The sequence below is a fragment of the Myotis nattereri genome, assembly GCF_964212035.1.
Source record: "Myotis nattereri genome assembly, chromosome: 14".
NCBI classification, from domain to species: domain Eukaryota; kingdom Metazoa; phylum Chordata; class Mammalia; order Chiroptera; family Vespertilionidae; genus Myotis; species Myotis nattereri.
Window position 1 is genome coordinate 55,840,917 of NC_138089.1, and position 21,034 is coordinate 55,861,950.

General features: G+C 44.7%; 1 protein-coding gene across 1 annotated transcript in view; it reads right to left on the reverse strand.

Moving 5' to 3' along the window:
* ULK4 (unc-51 like kinase 4) overlaps positions 1 to 21,034 on the reverse strand; it is a 246,189-nt gene that overhangs the window by 189,947 nt on the left and 35,208 nt on the right. The window contains exons 17-20 of the mRNA XM_081105862.1: positions 20,077 to 20,184; positions 18,250 to 18,333; positions 8,909 to 9,070; positions 1,872 to 2,054 (exon numbers count right to left, since the gene is read on the reverse strand). Of these exons, the coding sequence (XP_080961988.1) occupies positions 1,872 to 2,054; positions 8,909 to 9,070; positions 18,250 to 18,333; positions 20,077 to 20,184 (537 nt within the window). The remainder of the gene's footprint in view (positions 1 to 1,871; positions 2,055 to 8,908; positions 9,071 to 18,249; positions 18,334 to 20,076; positions 20,185 to 21,034) is intronic.

The window sequence follows — 21,034 nt, forward strand, 5'->3', positions numbered from 1 at the left end:
TGTATGTGTATGTGCACATATACTAGTATATTCGCAACAAGTGTGAATTTGAAAGATATCAAAATTTTTAAAGAGATTATCTTAGGGAGCTAAGTACTTTATTTTAGTCTTCTCCTACCTCCCAACCTCCTGCCATGTCCCTTCATCCCTGCTGCCTACATACAGCTTTGCTGGCCTTCTTTCTCTCCCCAGATCTCCCCAACACATCCCACACCTCAGGGAAGCCCAACTACCAAGTTCTTATTTGACGAGCTTGTGAAATATCATTTTGAAACTAAATTAATTCATGCCTGTGCTCGGGTGAAAAAAGAATAACTGCTAAAACTCTCAGCCTCTATTATCACAATTTACACAGTCCAACTACTCGAGTGGTGCTTTTTCTAATACACTGACAACAACATTAATGACTTGGAAAATTTAGTAGCAAAAATTAGATATGCAGACTGTTGGAAAAAATACTTTCTCGGAGCCTCACATCTCTTAGCAAAGTCTAAATCAGACTAATTAAAGGCAAGAAGCGGCTTGCTCTCTGTCTGACTTTCACAGACCAAGTTTACTATGCAAACCTGACCATTATTAATAGTACTATCGAAATTTTAACTTTTAGGATGAAAATCAAAATTGAAAGTGCTGCATGCAATGCAGAGGAACCACAGGAAACGCGTAGTGGGTCCATTCATACTCAGCAGCGCCACCCTCGCTGTTCTGCAAACCCCCAATGTGCCAGGCACTTCCCTCCGAAAAGCAATCCGTGGTCCCACGAGGTATAAAAACGCTGCACGAAGATTCATAAGACACATGAGCACATGAAACAACGGGCAAGTCTGCCCACTGAAATTCTCTCTTTAACGCACTACTTTCCAAATGTATATACAACCACGGTCCACTTTTCCACCTGTGAACACCTCACTGAACTGAACACTAATACTCTAGGACAGGGCTTCTCAAACCATAACGGTAAAACACGTCACCTATGTTACAAAACCTCAGTAAAATGCCGATTCTGATTCGGCAGGCCTGGGGTGGGGCCTGGGGTGGGGCCTGGGGTGGGGCTTGGGGGGAGCTAGGGGTAAGGCCTGGGGGGGGGCCTGGGGTCTGCGTTTCCAACACCCCCCCAGAAGACACCAATGCTGGCCCAGGGACTCTCTTCAGGAAGGACTGGAAAAGACACTGTTTTTAAACTTTTTATTCTTGTATGTGCCCTGACCAGGATCAAACCCGCAACCTTGGTGTATCCAGACGATGCTCTAACCAACTGAGCTACCCAGCCAGGGCCTAGAGAAGATACTTTGAGGAAGGCTACCCTACAGAGCCTTCTTCAGAGCTCTACAGTTCTGTGATGTGATTTTACAAACGACTGTCCATGGATTAACTGGAAAGCAAAGCAGAAGGGGACTAAGTTAAAAACAGGAAGAAGGGGGCTCTCAGGGCGCGTGGCACTGGCAGAGAATGAGGCGAGGAAAGGAATAAAAATGAGTCCGAATATAAAGGGGCCCCTCCCTAAGGCAGGCAAAAGAGATGGGGGAAAGGTGGAGGAAGAGGAGGAGGGGGATGAGGAGGAGGACGAAGAGGACGAGGTGCAGGATGAAGAGGAGGAGGGGGAGGGGGAGGCATGAGAAATAGTAGTGTACAGAAAGGACATTTTCTAGCTTTTCATTACTGACATGGGACCAGCAGGCAGAGCCATTTCCATTTTAGTCACTAAAAGGCTCTCACATCTTCGCATAAGCGGCCTACAGTACACAGGTTTGGCAAAGTTCAGAAAGGTCCCTTGAGATGAAAATTAATCCTACGGAGATGATATTACTCGTCCACTGAAACTGCGGAAGCAACAGTTTTAAGGTAGGGCGCTGGGCGAAGGGGATGCAAACCTTTTCCTGGATCAGCCTCTGCAGGTGGACCCCACAGGACAGCAGCGCGGTGAACAAGGTCAGCAGGTACTGCTGGACCCTGCAGATGGCGGAGGCCAGGGCGGTGACCACCGAGGTCAGGCCCACCTTCTCAATGACGTTCTGGAAGGCGGACGGGGAGTGGCGAGTGATCCTGCACAGGGCCTGCGGAGACAGGGGGACCGCGCCTGTCAGTCACTCCAAGGGCAGCAGCCAGGCCTGTGCAGCGTAGAAGTCACCTACCTCGCTCCTTCGTCACTGCTTTTGGCTTGAGTTGGAAATTAACAACACATTTAAAAATAAAACAATAGCCAAAACTGGTTTGGCTCGGTGGATAGAGCGTCGGCCTGCGGACTGAAGGGTCCCAGGTTCGATTCCGGCCAGGGGCATGTAACTTGATTGCGGGCACATTCCCAGTGGGAGGTGTGCAGGAGGCAGCTGATCGATGTTTCTCTCTCATCGATGTTTCTAACTCTCTCCCTTCCTCTCTGTAAAAAATCAATAAAATATATTTAAAAAATAAAAAAAAAACAATAATCCAGCTGCTACTGAAAATTAAAGTTGTTTTAAAACATTCGCTACTCTTAAAGTAATAGTCATAGAAGTTATGGTGAGCTAACTATGATGAACTAATTCGTAAGTCTGGATAGGAAAACTTCCCCTTAAGTAATGAACATCCTTAAGTGCCCTCTTTTGCAGACACTAAGCTAGGGGCTGGGGAAATAGACACAAAAGTATGTATCTAACATTTATTGTTTAGTATGTGGAGGACACCGAGAACATCTGCAGACTAGCTCATTTGATTCTCCAAACAATAGGTAAGTATTATTATTAACCCCATTTCATAGACGGTAAAACTAAGGCATAAAATATTTAAGCCATTTGCCCAAAAACATATAGCTAGTCAGTGGCAAAGCTGGAATTCAAACAGGTTATCAGACCCCTGGGCTTTTCCTAAATTGCTCATAAACTATTAGAGATAAAGCCTGTAATTAATAAACGAACGTGTTGGAATAGGAGTGGGCTCAGTAATCGTGCTCAGAAAGGCAGGAAAGGCCACTCAGCCACAGCTACCTCAGCAAGGTGATGCGGAGCCAGTTCCTGCAGGGCAGGGGTCCTCAAACTTTGTAAACAGGGGGCCAGTTCACTGTCCCTCAGACCGTTGGAGGGCCGGACTCTAGTTTTAAAAAAAAAAAAAACTATGAACAAATTTCTATGCACACTGCACATATCTTATTTTGAAGTGAAAAAACAAAACGGGAACAAATACAATATTTGTATTTGCATGTGGCCCGCAGGCCGTAGTTTGAGGACCCCTGCTGCAGGGGAAGGAGGAAATGGACAGCGGGAAAGGAAGGGAGGAAAATTCTAGGCAGAGAGAGAGAATGAGGATTCCCATGGCGAGGGGAGATGAAGAGCATTTGTCTGATGCAGCAGACCCTGCTTCGGGGAAAGGAGGACAGGCAGAGAGAAGGAAAGAGGAAAACAGGATCCGTCTGTAAAAGCAGGCCCACGCCAAAGAAGGCCTACCAAGCTAGGACCTTCTAGCTGGATGCTGTGAGCCAGCGACTTGAAACCGGTGTGTGGCAAGAATTTTTAGAACATGCATTACCTGACTACTTAGTCCTTAGATTGTCAAATATAAGGTGACAACGGCCAACACAACAAGAGCTGTCTGGTGTGAGTGAATCAAAATTATATCTATTTTTTGTCAGATCGGCAAAAATATATTTTTTGGCGTGCTGCAGAATTTTGGTAATTAGTTTATGTGTGTCATGAGATGAAAAAGGTTGAAAATCGCAGCCATAAGCAAAGGGAAAACCTCAAAAGTTTTAAGTGAAAGAGAGGCATGGTCATATTCCGTGTGTCCATGGGAGACTTCAAAGAGAGACATAAACTTAGGCCAGAAATAGTTTTACAAAAACATTCCTTATAATTAATGTCATAACCTCCTTCTTGATGTATATTTAAAATGGATTTATAGCCTTGATTATGAAAAGATCAAGTATAAGATGAATTGCTATTATGAAAAGATCAAGTAAAAGATGAATTGTTAGAAATATTACGATGTCAAAAGAAAGGACGGCAGGCGGGAGGGAGAGAAAAGATAAAGACTTTGAAAAATATTTTCATTTTCTTGAACATCTCAGGAAAAATTTTAATATTTGTTCCATCTCCAAGAATGAACTTCCTTTAGAAGTTATTCCTATTGATAAAATAAGGAAAACAAGTGCTGGTTGGCATAAAGTCAATCTCCCACCAGAATGACATGTTTAAAGTGGATGTATTTCTTTTATGCCAAACCACACTTCCAGTCTTTATGAAAATGCTAATGTGACCTATTACAACCAGAAAGGAACAGGTAACACACATAGCTGTCCTCAGGAGTAAGAAACGGAGGTGAGAGGCAGAAAAAGAAAAAAGGGCGCCCGGCCAGTGTGGCTCAGTGATTGAGTGTTGACCTATGAACCAGGCGGTCACGGCTGGATGCCGGTCAGGGCACATGCCCGAGTGGCGGGCTCATCCCTAATAGTGGGGACACAAGAGGCAACTGATCAATGATTCTCTCTCGCCATTGATGTTTCTCTCTCTCTCCCTCTCCCTTCCTGTCTCTGAAATCAATAAAAACATATTTAAAAAAAATTTTTTTTTAAAGGACAAGGGAGAGTCTTCAACCTTTTCTGTCTGCACTGTTCAAATTTTTCAAATAAATGCCTATTATTTTCTTAGGATTTTAATTACATCCCAATGCCATGACTGCATTAGACATTTTTAAAATTACTACAAGGAAATAAGCACTTACAGGAAAAGCTTACTTTATTAGTAGCGTATACATTTACTACCATTTCTGAAGTTACTAAGCAAACAAATATATTGAAAAATGAACATGTGCAAAGCACTAATATATACTGTTCCCTAAAAAAAAAAAAAAGTATCCCTTTCTTCATGGAACTGATTAGCAAGTGGGATCCTTATAAAAGTCCTGTCTTAATCATTCAAAAAGGACAACAGGATCTCAAACTGACATCTGCACTCCCATGGTCACTGCAGCATTACTCACAACAGCCACGGTATGGAAGCAACCTAACCACCAGCAACAGATGACGAGGGGAAAAAAAAATGTGGCCCAGACATACAACAGAACCTTATTCAGCCGTGAGAAACATGAAAACCCTGCCATTTGTGGCAACACGGATGGGCCTTGAGGACATCCTGCTGAGGAAGGTAAGTCAGGCAGAGAAAGACAAATACGGTATGAAACACTCACATGTGGAATCTCAAAATGCTGACCTCACAGAAACTCAATGGTGGTTGTCGGGAGTAAGAGGGTGGGGAAAAGGGAAGATGTTGGTCAAACGGCACCAACGTCCAGTTTTAAGATGAGCAAGTTCTGGGAATATAATGCAGAACATAATGCTTATAGTTAATAATATTGTGATGTATATTTGGAAGTTGCTAAGAGAATAGATCTTAAATGTAGTACCACAAAAGAGAAATGACAGTTATCTGATGTGATGGAGGTGCAAGCTACCACTATGGTAGTGATCATTTTATAATATACTAGAGGTCCAGTGCACAAAAATTCGTGCAAGAGTAGGCCTTCCTTCCCCTGGCTGCCAGCACCGGCTTCCCCCTGGCACCCAGGACCCAGGCTGGCTTCCCTCTGGCCCTGGCTTGGTCAGGAAGAACGTCTGGAGACATCCGGTCAAATTAGCATATTATCCTTTTATTATCATAGATAAGGACCAAATCAGCATGTTGTACACCTTAAACTTACACAGTGTTACATGTCACTTAACCTATATAATAAAAGGCTAATATGCAAATCGACCAAAGAGCGGAATGACCGGTCGCTGTGACATGCACTGACCACCAGGGGGCAGATGTTCAACACAGGAGCTGCCCCCTGGTGGTCAGTGCACTCCCACAGGGGGAGCGCCGCTCAGCCAGAAGCTGGGCTCACAACTGGCAAGTGCAGCGGTGATGGCAGGAGCCTCTCCCGCCTCCATAGCAGTGCTAAGGATGTCTGCTGAGGGCTCCTGGACTGCAAGAGGGCGCAGGCTGGGCTGAGAGACCCGCCCCCCAAGTGCATGAATTTCGTGCATCGGGCCTCTAGTATCTCAATAAAGCTGAAAAAATAAATCACTGACTCCATTTCAAACTTAAACCAGAAATCTGTCTTCATTTACAGGCAGTCATATCAAAATGAAATTCCATGATATAAACTCTACTGTAAACACCTTTCAAGTAACTTTTCAGTCTCTCCTCTCTCTTCCGAGGGAGTCACAGGTGGCTAGGTTGGATGCCATAGTTTGGAAGCTATGAAAGTAGGGTTCTTCACATCTACAGCCCACATTGTATCTGTTTCCATAGGAAAGCAGCAGCTAGTATCTGGAAGCGTGAGCAGGAAACATAAATCCACTAAAAACAAATCTGGTTCGGGAAGTGAACATTTTAAAAATTCATTTATGATAATCCTAAGAAAATTGCTGTTTAGAAAATCAAAACAGAATTGTTTCATTATTTTTCTAATCCAAGGATTTAAAAAAAGAACATCTGCAATGGAGTCCTTAAAGATCATGCTACAGCCAGAACTTTTCAAGCAAATTAAGGGTCCTCCCAATAATGACTTCACTACAGAGAAAAACTGACTATTTATCGATATAAAACCCCTACCCAAACACAATGGGCACATTTCGTGATCAGAGACTTCTCAAGACTACTTCTGAGCGTATTCAAAGCAACATAAGGGCGGCTAGAATGGTCTGGTCTTCAGAATGCTGCTCAGAAGCCCAAGGCTCTCCAGGAACTGGCCACTCTGGATATTAAGCACTGGTACAGGGAGGGCTTCTTGGAGGCTTAAGAGCACATGAGTGCTTGTATTATCTGAATTTTAAAATAAAATCAGATCTCAAGTGGTATGGTTTTGAAGTATTTATTTATTTTAAAATAGAGTTTGAGATGACATTCTAAAACTGGGAACAATAGTTCCAGTTCAAAATTTGCTTCCAAAAGAACATTGCATTACCTTCAGAATTTCTATTCAATAAAAAGCTCTCTGAGAAATGGACTAATTCAAAAGAGAAGGCTGTGTACGTATTAGATATGTGAACAGGATCACTGCCGAAGAAATTTAAGAATCATTCCCTTTTTTTGTGCCTTTTGAATGATTTTTACATGCCATATTTAAAACCACCTTGGAAGTTTTTTCAAACTACACACACTCTCCCCCAACCAAGAGATTTGAAAACATAAGAATAGGGGCAGAGAGGGGATAAGAGGACAGAAAAGAAAAGAAAAAGAGACATTTTTTGTATAATTGGCAAAATGTCAGTGAAAACTTATTTAGATGAATGCTAAGAACAAAATACCAGAAGCCCAAGATGAAAAATGAAGCTTCATGTGTCAGATGAAGAAAGGGCTAGAAAGTACAAGACTTTGGTGAGAACAAGTGGAAAAACTTAGCCAAGAAAAGAAACCATGCAGATACAAAGATGAATGTGAGAACATGAACCCAATTAAAGCAAGACACATTTTTTCTAAAGGCCAGGATTAAAATGGATGCCTTAAGATATAATCCCAAGACGCCTGCAGAAAGTTCACTGGCATACTCTGTGACTAACTCTCTGACGGCTCCTCCATAATTACTCACATGGTAATTGGGTTTTGTAATTTTGAACTCACATGGCTCCTGAAGCGGGGAAGGAGGAGGATGGGTGTGTGTGTGATGCTATATATCCTTTGCTTAAGATACTCTGTCAGCAGGATTCCTAGCCCTTTATTTTCAAAATTACATAGGTGAATTAAGATAAGAACTAAAAAATATCCATAAATACCCACAGGATTTAGCAACATGCAAGTCATTACAGATCTCAACGGGATCAGCTTCAGTGACATCTTTAGGACAGATAGCAGACTGGGTGAACAGGAAATGGGGTAGAAAGGAGCGATAATTTGTAATGACAACTCTGTATAAACAAGTATGGCAGTGAAGAGGGATATGCAGCCTGGAGTCCTTTGGACACATTTGTGTGCTTTTGTTTTGGTTTGTTTTGGTTTTGTAATGGGGCAAAGAATTCCTGAATGCTGATTAGAAAGCTCTGGAAGGACAGGTTAGAGATTTAGGAAAGAGCAACAATAACCACTGAGTGAGGTTCCCAAACAGGGCCCAACACACAGCCCTGGAGAAACCTGAGGGGTTTGTCTGACAGGAGAAGAAACAGTCAGAGGCAGCGGGAGGGGAGAGCTGAGGAAGGTGTGGATGGAAACACACCTCTGATGTGCAGGCTCAAGTGAGGGAATGCCCATGGGATGGCCTCCCTTTCCCCGGGAGTCATTTCCTGGCGGGATTGGAGATGTAAGGAAAGCGGGAAGTTAGGGAGCAGCCACAGTGGGGAGTGCACGAATGAGCAGAGAAAGGCAGTGAGGCTGCCAGGCAATGCTGAGCGGTCAAGAGATTAGTGTCCAACCAGGGGACAGGAACTAATGTCACGAGGAAGGACTGTGTTTCTTCAAAAGACTAGTAAACGGATACAGCCCTGTGAACACGTCTTCAAGCATAATATCCTTTATACCAACTTATTGTGACCTCGTGCGCGAAGTCGCAGACAACGAATCAAAATACAAAACCCGAAAAACCACAGATGCCTGGGGATGAATTCATCTGAACCACATGATAAACCCATTTAATATAAAATCCAAGGGAGGGAGCTGACGGGAACACTAAAAATACACCAAACCAAATCCTGCTTTTCCACTATCGCCTCCGTATAGTTTTGATCATATCGTGGTTCCTCCCCTCCCCCGGGTCCCGACAGAATTTCCTGACAGTGCAATGCTGTCCAGCCCCGGCTGTGAAACGTCTACTGGAGGAGAAAATCAAGTTATTGTTCTCACCAACTATTACTCAGAGGTTTCTGTTTCCTACCTATTCAATGACTCTATTTCTCGCATAAAATTTTTGCAAGCTTGGTGTTTAAATATATGCGAACGTAGCCCCAAAAGATGCTCCATCGTACCGATATTGCTGTGATCCTGAGAGAATCAACAGTGGAATGTCTGAAGAGGTACCATAAGGCGGGTCCAATCTCTCCCGTGACGAAGCCCTGGGCCTGCGCAGAGCAGGTGGTGCAGACGTTCTCGATAATCTTCGCTGCCATGTGGTTCACCACACGTTCCTCCTGCAGGAGAGCAGAGGACGAGGGGGAGGTGAAAAGGGTGTTACTTAGTATGGGAAACAGACATGTCACTTTTTCATGAACATTGCCAATAAAGGAGGGTGTGAGCTGCCCCTGGATGGGTTAGGTCAATGGTTCTCAACCTGTGGGTCTCGACCCCTTTGGTGGTCGAATGACCCTTTCACAGGGGTCGCCTAACACCATCCTGCATATCAGATATTTACATGAAGATTCATAACAGTAGCAACATGACAGTTATGAAGTAGCAACAAAAATAATTTTATGGTTGGGCCACAACATGAGGAACTGTATTTAAAGGGCCAGAAGGTCCAGAACCACTGGGTTAGGTGTTTTAGGAGGTGTGATCATGCTTTCAGGCAATTATGAAGCTATTACCAATAACCTAGCATAATATAACATATTTTAATAAAAAAGCTGAAATGATAAGGAAAAAAACACAAAATAAAAGCATAACAAAACTGGAAGGTGACTTTAAAGACACAAGGAGCAGGCAGAGCAACCCTCAGAAGTCACTCAGGGCCGGGAATAATTACTAACTGGCCAAAGACCATCCACAGATGAGGCATCAAGGAAAACCTAAGATAGGTGTAGCCTCGGTAGTGTGACCAAACAAACCCTTAAGGCGGTTCTGGGTCGTCCTAACAGCGCTTAAAATCAGCCTCCAAAAGGGTCAAACTGTTTCCAAGGAACGCAAATGAGTCCAAGAGAAAGGACAAAAGCACTTAAAGGAATTCAGAAAAACTCCAGCACCCAACAATATAAAAATCAGAGTGTCTGAAATCCAGTGAAATGTTACCACACATGCCAAGAAGCAGGAAAATGTGACTCATAAGAATCAGTAAATTCGCCCTGGCCGTGGGACTCAGTTGGTTGAGCATCAGCCCATACACCAAAAGGTTATGGGTTCAACCCCTGGTCCGGGTGCATAGGGTAGGGCAACCAATCGATGTTTCTCTCTCTCCCTTCCTCTCTCTCTAAAACCAACCCAAAGCATATCCTTGGGTGAGGATTAAAAATATATAAATGTTAAAGTATTGTATGTCTGATGTAATCCCATGTTTGTTTAACAAAATGTATATATTTTTATTAATATATATACATATACATATATATATGTGTAAAAGAAGGGCATACAATAAATACTCTGTTCATTGGGATTACAACCGGTGGGGGTTGTGGGGAGAGGGATGCACTAAGTTGACTTTAGACATTTGTACATCGTTTGCATTGTTACAGTATGAGTGTATTAACTTTTCAACCCAAATTTATATATTTTTCATGAAAAAATATTTTTTAATGAGAAAACATTGAATTACATCTAGATTGAAGCCATAGTTTTACACTCTACGACCTATATATCCCTGGCATCTTTATCCCTGTGCCTCAGCTTCATCATCCACAAAACAGAAATAATAAAACACAAGGCAGTTTAAAAATTAAATGAGGCAACATACAGCCCTGGCCAGTTTGGCTCAGTGGGTAGAGCGTCGGCATGCAGACCGAAGGGACCCGGGTTCAATTCCGGTCAAGGGCACATATCTTGGTTGCAGGCTCCTCCCCGCCCGGGCCCTGGTCAGGGCTCGTGCAGGAGGCAACCAATCGATGTGTTTCTCTCACATCAATAATTCTGTCTTTCCTCCTTTCTTCCACTCTAAAAAACAGTGGAAAGATATCCTCAGATGAGGATAAAAATAAAAAATGAGTCAACATACATGAATACTTAATCCAGGTCATAAAAAGTAGTAAATTCTCAATGTGTTAGCTTTACTTCCTATTATTATTAATGCTATATAGTATGAATTGCAAGGCTGCTAGAGAAGAAATGTCAAAGATATTTGAACTCTCTCAAACCCTGACACATTTTGTCTCTCAGAATGAGCACTGGAGGGAATGCTTCTCCCATTCCTGATGTTCCTTCCATGTAGCTAGGACACATCAATGTGACACTTTTAGCCTCTATTCCTTCACTCAGCTCTACCCACGGGAAAGACAAGGCTTCCTCTGGTTGCTAACAGGATGTGCTAGAGGCTCAGTTCAGCTCCTCCCCTTTTCCCTGACAAAGGCCACCCACAGAGTTGTCTTCTTTTACCCTCCCCCCATCATAAGTCCCTGGATAGGGACTCTGCTTGGAGAGTGCTGGTTTTGGGGGGGGGGGGGAAGGGGGGGCAGCTATTATGATTCCCTAAATATGGGAGTTCAATATAAGGAAGCCTGTTTGCCCATAGATGTAGCTATGTCTTCCGCCCTAGCTCTCATTATGTACATATTAGTATATGCTCTAGCTCTCTTTATGTACAGATATGCCTAGTTCTCATTATGTACATATATACCCTAGCTCTCTTTATGTACATACTAGAGGCCCAGAACATGAAAATTCATGCACTGGGGGGGTAGGGGGGTGTCCCTCAGCCCAACCTATGCCCTCTCACAGTCCAGGAGCCCTTGGGGGAGGGCTCCCCATGGGGAGTGGGCCTAAGCCGCAGTCTGGCCTCCCCCTGCAGGAGACAACTGGCGAGGTGACCTGTGGGCTGATTGGGGGATGGCGCTAGCTGGCGAGCAGCTGGCCCCACCCCCAATCGCCCCTTTGCCACTGCCAGTCACCACTTCCAGTCACCGTCACCCCCCCATCTCCCCCCCCCTCCCCGATCGCCATCCCCTCTCCCTGCCCGCTGAAACCTGCCTTGGCTGGCCTGGTGCCACCCACTCACCAGCCCTGCCCTCCACTGACCGGCCATTCTGACATTAAATTGATTTGCATATTAGGTTTTTATTATATAGGATATGCCCTAGTTCCACTACATATTTGCCATTTTTGTCCCATATGCCTTGCTCTGTCTCATTTCTCATCAGGTTCTGAAACTTTTCCCCTGAATGTGGGGGGAGAGGAGCTATTATGTGGGACCTCTCAAATACCTTACCATGTGCTTTAGAGCATAATTGTCAGTCAATTCCTAGAGGACTCACTCCTAGTACCAGAAGACCACACCTACTTGAGCACCCAGGTTGGAAAGGGGCCACGTGTCACCCAGTGTTCTACAACTCAGGGAGGCTGTCAGGCCAATTCAACTCCCTCCTGCCACCCTGGTCCCCCTGGGATCCCCTGACGGACATCACACAAGCACCAGGATTGGCGCTATTTTCTGCTTAATTAACTCTTCAGAAGGGATAATGGAACTAAACTAATATCTGTCATTTAAATCAAAGACCTGCTTCACCATATCATGAGGATAAAAGCTACGATGATTAGAAAATGATCCTATGAAATAAGCCTACGATAATTAGGCTTTTAATGAATAGTTGTACTATGTTTTAATGGTGTTAAGCAGATCTAATGTACTGCAGGTGATAGGGGAAGAAATAGAATATTGGGGATCAGCTAGAATTGTAAGAAATATTAATCATGCTCTGTTAACTATGATTGGGTTGTTCTGATTAAAGGAGGCACATTCTACCCTGGCTGGGAATTGCATGTGGGACCTGGGAGCTCACCTGGAAATGCAGCCCATTCTCCCCATCAGGGAGCTACCTGTTACCATGGGAAGATTAACAACCTTGTTGCAGAAACCAGAGCTGTCAGCCCTTTGAAGACCCTCAGCCTTTGCATACCCACAGGCCTTTGCAAATCTTCAGCCCCTATTCCCTGTAAACTGTCCATTTGGCCTGCCCTTCGCCTACTTCCCCATGGAACCTCTGTCCTTCTACCCAATATTAACATCTGGCTTATAGTGAGGTGGGGGGCAGAGCAGATTTTTTGGATGACCTGCTGCTCTCCCATCCTGGCAGCAGGACTGGGATAAACACTCATATAAGACTCAACCCTGTCTCTGCTTAGTTGGCTCAGGTAGTGACAGGCAGTCCAGGCACCTTGGTTGTCTAGTTACACAGGTAGTCTTGACAAAAAAAAAAAGTTTTGGGGACAATATAATTATAATTTACATGCCTACTTTTCCAAAATGGAATAACAAAATTAACATCTAAAATAAAGGTAATGTTAGCTGTGAAGAATAGGACCAAGCCGGCTGTGGTGGCTCAGTGAATTGAGCATCGTCTCCTGGACCAAGAGGTCCCAGCTGAATTCCCAGTTAAGGGCACATGCCCAGGTTGCAGGCTCAATCCCCGGGGGTGGGGGGGGGGGGCGTGCAGGAGGCAGCCAATCGATGATTCTCTCTCATCATTGATGTTTCTATCTCTCTCTATATCTCCCTTCTCTGAAATCAATAAAAATATATATTTTTTTAAAAAATAGGACCTATATCTGAGAGTTAACTTAAGAAATAAATAAAATACATTAGCTGACTGCCATCAAGAATTCAAAATCAGCTGTCATATTATTCCAGTATTTTTTTAAAGAAACAAAGGTCTTTTTCTTATTGTTAGTCTCTTCATTTTTCTAATATTAACCATTCTCCTCAAATTGATTTACAGATGTATTCTTTTTTAAAAACATATGTTTTTATTGATTTTGAGAGAGAGAGGAAGTGACAGGGAGAGAGTAAAACATGGGTCAGCTGCCTCCTGCACGCCCCCTACTGGGGATCGAGCCGCGCAACCCGGCATGTGCCCTGACTGGGAATCAAACCAGCGACCTTTCGTCGCATGGGAGGAACTCACGCAACTCAGCTACACTGGCCAGGGCATAGATACATTCATTTCTTTAAAATATATTTGTAATGATTTCAGAGAGGAAGGGAGAGGGATACAAATGTCAATGATGAGAGAATAAGTGGTCGGCTGCCTCCTGCACACCCCACACCGGGGACTGAGACTGCAATCCAGGCACGTGCCCTGCCCGGGAACGGAACCGCGACCTCCTGGTTCATAGGTCGATGCTTAACCACGGAGCCACGCCAGCTGGGCCATAGACAGATCCTTAATCAACATTCCAACAGGTGAACTTGAGAAGCTGGCTCTAAAAACCAAATACAAGGGAAAAGGAATAAAAATAGTTAAGAAATTCTTGAAAAATTACATTAGAAAGGGAAAACTCTCCATATGTTAAAAAATTATTTAAAAATATTGTTAAATAGATGGCACAGAAGTAGAAAATAGGTCAAAAGAACCAAATAGAGCCCAGAAAAAGAAAAACCAATGTACACTGATATGACGGGGGGACACCGCAGAGTGCGGGGGGGGGGGGGGGGGTTGGTAAATGATGTTGGGACAACTGATTATCTACATTTATTTTTAAAAATAGAACTGTACGGGCATATCCCCAGTGGGAGATGTGCAGGAGGCAGCTGATCGGTGTTTCTCTCTCACCGATGTTTCTGACTCTCTATCTCTCTCCCTTCCTCTCTGTGAAAAATCAATAAAATATATTTTTTTAAAAAAAATAGAACTGTAGTTTGGCGGGTGTGGCTCAGTGGTTGATGTCATCCCATGCACCAAGAGGTCACTGGTGAGATTCCTGGTCAGGGTACATGCCCAGATAGTGAAGTCCATCCCCAGCAGTGGGAGTGCAGGAGGCAGCTAATGGATGTTGCTGTTTCTCTCTCAATGTTTCTATCTCTCGCTCCCTCTCCCTTCTTCTCTCTTTAAAATCAACATTTTTTAAAATATGCTTTTATTGATTTCAGAGAGGAAAGGAGAAAGAGAGATAGGAACATCAATGATGAGAAAGAATCGTTGATCAGCTGCCTCCTGCATGTCCCATACTGGGGATCGAGCCCAAAACCCAAGCATGTGCTCTGATGGGGAATCAAACTGTGACCTGCTCATAAGTCAATGCTCAATCACTAAGCCACACTGGCTGGCAATAAAAACATACCTGTGAAATAAACTGTACCCATATATAGCACTACACACACACACACACACACACACATACACACCCCACAATTACTAACAGTTTACAGTTCTAAAACTTTTTGAAGAAAATGTAATAGACTATCTTGATGTTGGAGTAGAGAAACTTAAGACAAACAATCACAAATCACAAAGGAATAGACTGGTAAATTTAGCTACATTAAAAATCAGAACTTCTGCTCATCAATAGACACTGTAAAGAAAATGAAAAGCCCAACCACAAATTGCAAAGTATCTATAACATATACAAGCAACATATGAGTATCCAGAATACATGAAAATCCCTGAGGATGGAGGGCTGTGACATCTGCAATTTCTTTCCTAACAGTTCAGAAAATAAATGAAAAAGTAAATAATAAATACACAGATATATGAACATATAAATATGTATTATAACAAAGCAAAAAAAGTAAAATGCTAAAAACTTGAATCTAGGTAACAGAAATAAGGGTGGTCATTATAGTTTTCTTTCCTTTTCTAAAATTTGAAACATTTTATAATAATAGGCTGGGGTAGAATGTACAGAAATCCTACAGAGCAATAGAAAATCTTGATTTTCTAAAGAGGAAACAAAAAAACACAAATGAGATAAATAGAAAAAGATGGTCATTCTCATTCGTATCAGGAAAATGCATATTAAAGCTATTATGAAAAACCATTTAGTGTCCATAAAATGGACAAATATTTGATATTCAAATGTTCGAAAAGACGTGGGTTAATGGGTCCTCCTACACCCTGCTGGTGGGGGGGTAAACTGACACGCATGCATACACGCGTGTGTGTACATTGAGCCGTATTCCAACAACACACCATACAGTGGTATAAAGAAGCTACTGTTTGCCCTAACTGGTTTGGCTCAGTGGATAGAGCGTCGGCCTGCAGACTGAAGGGTCCCAGGTTCGAGTCTGGTCAAGGGCATGTACCTGGGTTGCGGGCACATCCCCAGTGGGAGATATGCAGGAGGCAGCTGCTCGATGTTTCTCTCTATCCCTCTCCCTTCCTCTCTGTAAAAAAATCAATAAAAATATATATTTTTTTAAAAAAAAAAGCTGTTTGCACAATCAACGTGTATCAACCCCAGCCTAACTTTAAGCAAAACAATTAAGTCTCCCCCGGCCAGTGTGTTCAGTGGTTAGAGCATCAGCCTGCACACTGAAGGGTCGCTGGTTCGATTCCAAGTCAAGGGCAGGAACCTGGGTTGTGGGTTCAATCCCTGCCCTCCAGTCAGGGCACCTGCGGGAGGCAACCAGTCCATGTGTCTCTCTCACATGGATGTTTCTTTCTCTCTCTCTCTCTCCCTCCCTCCCTCCTTCCCTCCCACCTTTCCAATCTCTCTGAAAAGCAATGGGAAAAATATCCTCATATTAGGATTAACAACAAGAAAAAAATTAAGTCTCAAAAGGATATGGTGCCATTCCATGTATATAAGGTTTAGCCTTAAACAATCAATGAAATACTTAGCAATTGTGGTTCAAAGATGGAACCACAATTTTAAAAAAATTCAGGAAATGTTTATCACCAAAGTCGGAATAGCGGCTACTCCGTGAAGGGAAGAACCAGCTGGGATCCAAGAGGGACGGGATGAACCCTCTCAGCCGGGGTCCTTTTTCGCTTTTAAGAGCACGCGTGTCTGAGAGTGTGTGCTCTTACCTGCACACACACATTTCATAGACTCTTCTGTGTATGAGATAGTTCGCAAGAAAGGAACCTAGATTCAGGAAGTTCTCCACATGGAAAAATTTTGTAAATGTTGAAGATAAAAGGCTTTGAAATTATTTACCTTCAACTATGTCCTCAATACATTAGACATATATACAAAAGAACTGTTACAGTTGAATATTTTTGTAAGGATAGGAATCTTTTGTAGGGGGTACGATCACCCCCTAATTTATCTGTGCCACAGGGACAATGTTAGTGAATATGCCACCAAAGCACAAATGTTGCTGCTCTTCAAATATATGACCTAAAATTTTCATAAGTGAGAGAGTTCTGGAAGTTCCCCTCTTTATGAAAAATACACAAGACTTGCCAAACCTACCAAGACAAAAAAATTGTGTATGTTCTAAAATACAAAACAATATCATTATTTTAGTTATTCACAATAATTTTAAAACAATACACTTGGATATCAAATATCCTTCCTATTATATATACAATGAAAAATATGCGAGGGAGAGGAGAGAAGATATTTAACAAAGGATACAACCTCGTGAACTAGAATGGATCATCTTCGATTAGGCATTCATCTGAGTTTTAAAAACTAAAGACACCAAGTTTCTAAAATTGCTTTTACGCTGTGAAAAGAGTTCCTGGAGGACTCCTTTCTCCTTTGCGTTCCTATATTGTGTTCTTCTGCATTTATTTACTTGACATATTCCACTTGGTATCTTTATCTTCTCTCCACGACAGATGGGACCTGAGTGTGCATGGAAATGTCACCTTCTTCATCTGTGAACCCCCAAGTGTGCCTCGCTTGAGGCCTTGAATGACACCTAAAGCTACCCTCTGACTACAGATAAACATGACTTAACTGTCCTGTTACTGATACAATATAATTTCCCAGCGTCATGCACATCCCATCAGGACAACTGACTACATATCAACCCTACAAGTTGGAAAGTCTTCAGACTGCACTTGGGGGTCACGGGGGAGGGGAAGGGGTGCAGTGAACTCAAAAGGAAGATGTTTATTGTGACATATTTTCTTCATTCCTTAAGGAATGTTCTTAGCCCATGGCTTTGCCTTGGGGGAAACAATGTCAAATGGTTTAAAGCAAACAGAAAATGCCAACCTCTGAGGTCAGTAACTAAACCCTTCACGTTCCACGTGGGCACTACTGTAGAGTCGGCAGGCTGGCGAGCGGCTGGTGCACTGCCATGAACGGCGGCGTGAGGAGGGATCTGAGTAAACGGAGAAGTCACCTCACATGATCAACACCACCTACTATGAAAGCCAGTGGACACTCGTTTCCAAACCGCAAAATAGCAGCCTGACAAGGCCATCGCGGGGCTCCTGAGGCCCGCAGCACATTCTCTGCACGCACCCCACCTCGCTTCCCAAACTGGTGTCTCGGTGTCTCGGTGGCTTTCAAAGGCGGGAGGGATTAAGAATACGTTATTACAAGCTGCTTATGTGGCTTCTATTTGCTACCACCTTTCGAAAACGAAGGAGAACGCTGGTTCGCTTCCCGCCTGCTCCGCGGGAGGGCACCTGCTGAGGGTGGCTGGTGGCAGGATTGAAATTCAGGAGCAAGCCCTGCCTGACACGCTGCCGCACCGCTGCAGGCTACAATCCCACGCTGCTGCCGGGAGGGTTATGACAATGGAGGGCGCAGGGCGGACAACAAAGGGCCTTACCCCTTCCCGAAGGCACCTCATTAGCACCGTGTACGCAGCCAGGGGAACGGCCCAGCATTCTCTGGGGTGCTTTCTTTTTTCTTCCTAAAATGAAGGGGAAGAAAAGGCGGTGACGCTCGCAGCACAAACGAGATTAACCCATTCCAGAGAAAGGTGCCGTTTCAAACACACCAACTCTCTAAAACTTCCTAATATTCTCTTCACAGCACGATTTACCCCGTCAATTACGATCTGACTGGGGGCAGGGGGAGTCTCTGACTGCACTGCCCAGACTGGTACCGCGCCTATTGCTTGCTTTGTTACATATGATCTTGATCGATCCCCTCATCAGAAGCTAGAGAAGAACTGAGAAATGGCAACAGGATCTGGCTGACAGAGAAACCACCCTATTGATGAGCACTATACGGAAAACCACAGCAGGTAAGGGGTTAGAACAGCGGTTCTCAACCTGTGGGTCGCGACCCCTTTGGCAGTCGAACGACCCTTTCACAGGGGTCGCCTAAGACCACCCTGCATATCAGATATTTACATGACGATTCATAACAGTAGCAACATGACAGTGATGAAGTAGCAAAGAAAATAATTTTATGGTTGGGTCACAACATGAGGAACTGTATTTAAAGGGCCAGAAGGTTGAGAACGACTGGGTTAGGGGAAGGCTAGACGGGTGGCTCCATCTCACACTGCTGACAGCCAGGTCTCTGAAGGGACCCACGAGCAGGGAGAACACGCAGACACCTGGGAAACACCGGGAGCAGGAGGAAGCGCCGGTGCGGAGGGAGGTGTGCAGGCAGGAGCAGGCACAGGGGGTGCGTGCGAGGAGCTGGGGGAGGTCAGCGTGGCGGAAGGAGTGAGCGAGGCGGGGCGAGGGAGGCTGAGGTGAGGCGGGCACTGGGGCCTAGAAGCAACTGGAGGGACTGATGACCATGAGCAACACGAGAGGCACAGGGCCTCTGAGGAGCGACACCTGCAGTCTCTCGTGTGTTAACAGGCTCGCCGTGGCTGATGTCTGGAAAACACACTTTTTCCAACACAAGAGCAAAGTAAGGAGACTGTCTGGGAGTTCTGACGACAGGCCAGGGGAGAGATGATTATGGGCTGAACCAAAAAAACGCAAAAGTGAGAACACCTGGACTGGGGTGGGAGGCATCCCTGACAGAAGGACAAAAGCCACACAAACTGCGACTGCGTTGCTCTGTAACGTCCTCTGCAGAGTCCCTCTCCGCCTTCCGCCCTCCTGGTACCCTGGGTGTGAGCAGAGCGGCCGCAGGCAGGGCTAGGTCTCTGTCACACAGTGTGCACCATCCCTCCGGGCCAGCCTCTCCTCGGTCAGCACGGACTTGAGATTCTGAGGTTGACATATATTCAAAGTGACAGGCCCACAAAAGCCCTCATCTCTCCTGAAAACGTACGGGTTTTCGTGGGCCCAGGGGCAGAATCCCCTCGTCAGGTTGGCTAGCATAAGATGCGGTCGCCTGTCATGGCCACAGACGGGGGCTTTATCAAAACAGCCTCGCTTCCATCCAAGTAGAGTAAGCACCAAGGAAAGCGATTCTCGACATCTACTTTTAGAAACAACGGGAATATTGCGGCACACCGGCTGAAAATTGCTGCTCGAAAGCAAAAAAGGGGAGGGAAGATGACAGCCAGACAGACAGGGAGAGACCGACAGCCTCTCTCCTCCAGAGCAGCATCTCTCCTCAGCTCCTGGGGCGAGCTCTCAGCGGCAGAGTCAGGGAACTTTCATGGGCTATTAATACTCGCCGGCCGGGATATGTCAGAACGCGTCCATGCGCAGCGGGGCTCATCTCAATCAGACAGGCTCACCTGGGTGGCCACCAGATAGAGCAGCTCCCCGAGGGCTGGCAACAGGCACTGTTTTAATTTGCTGTTCCTGAAGTTTTCCCTAATTAATTCGGTTAGGAGAGTAATTGCCTGAAAAGAGAGAGAGAAAAAAAAGTATATTACTTGATATGTATCTCTGTTCTCACACCTGTATGTAAAAGGCAAGACTCTCTCCAGAATTCACCTTCCATTTTTAAGAAGCAGTTTCCAAATGATTTTCAAAATATGGGCCTGATTCCTGAAAGAAAGAAAAAATAGTAACTGTCCCCGATGACAGTAAAAACACCTCCGGGAAAACGCACTCCGGTCTGGAGGGCACGGGTCAGCTACCAAGCACTTTCGCCGCCTCGCTGACCCGGCGAGGCCAGTGCTGCGCTAACTGCAGAGACCGGGACTCGGGGGGAGGGTCCAGCAAGTCTCCGCCAGCTCCCCAGACAGCCAGGGCGGGCACCAGCGCCTACGGGGCCAGGTCCCCAGCATGCCCCGTTTAAAAACTCTCACATGGCCCTAACGGGTTTGGCTCAGTGGATAGAGTGCTGCCCTGCGGACTGAAGGGTCCCAGGTTCGATTCCGGTCAAGGGCATGTACCTTGGTTGCAGGCACATTCCCAGTAGGGGTTGTGCAGGAGGCAGCTGATCGATGTTTCTCTCTCATCGATGTTTCTAACTCTCTATCCCTCTCCCTTCCTCTCTGTATAAAATCAATAAAATAAAATAAAATTTTTTAAACAAATAAAAACTCTCACATCGCATTACACTTTTAAATGATTCCTTCAAAAACCTGAGAGTAGAAATATTTTCCCAAAGCTTCAATACGATCCACGTTGACCCTCAGCAGCATGTATATATAGAACATAGTTAATTTCCCAGGAGCGATGCTAAGGCAGTCCCAGCCCCTCGTCACCGGAATGCACACACGGGACCGCGGGTGAGTGGGCTCA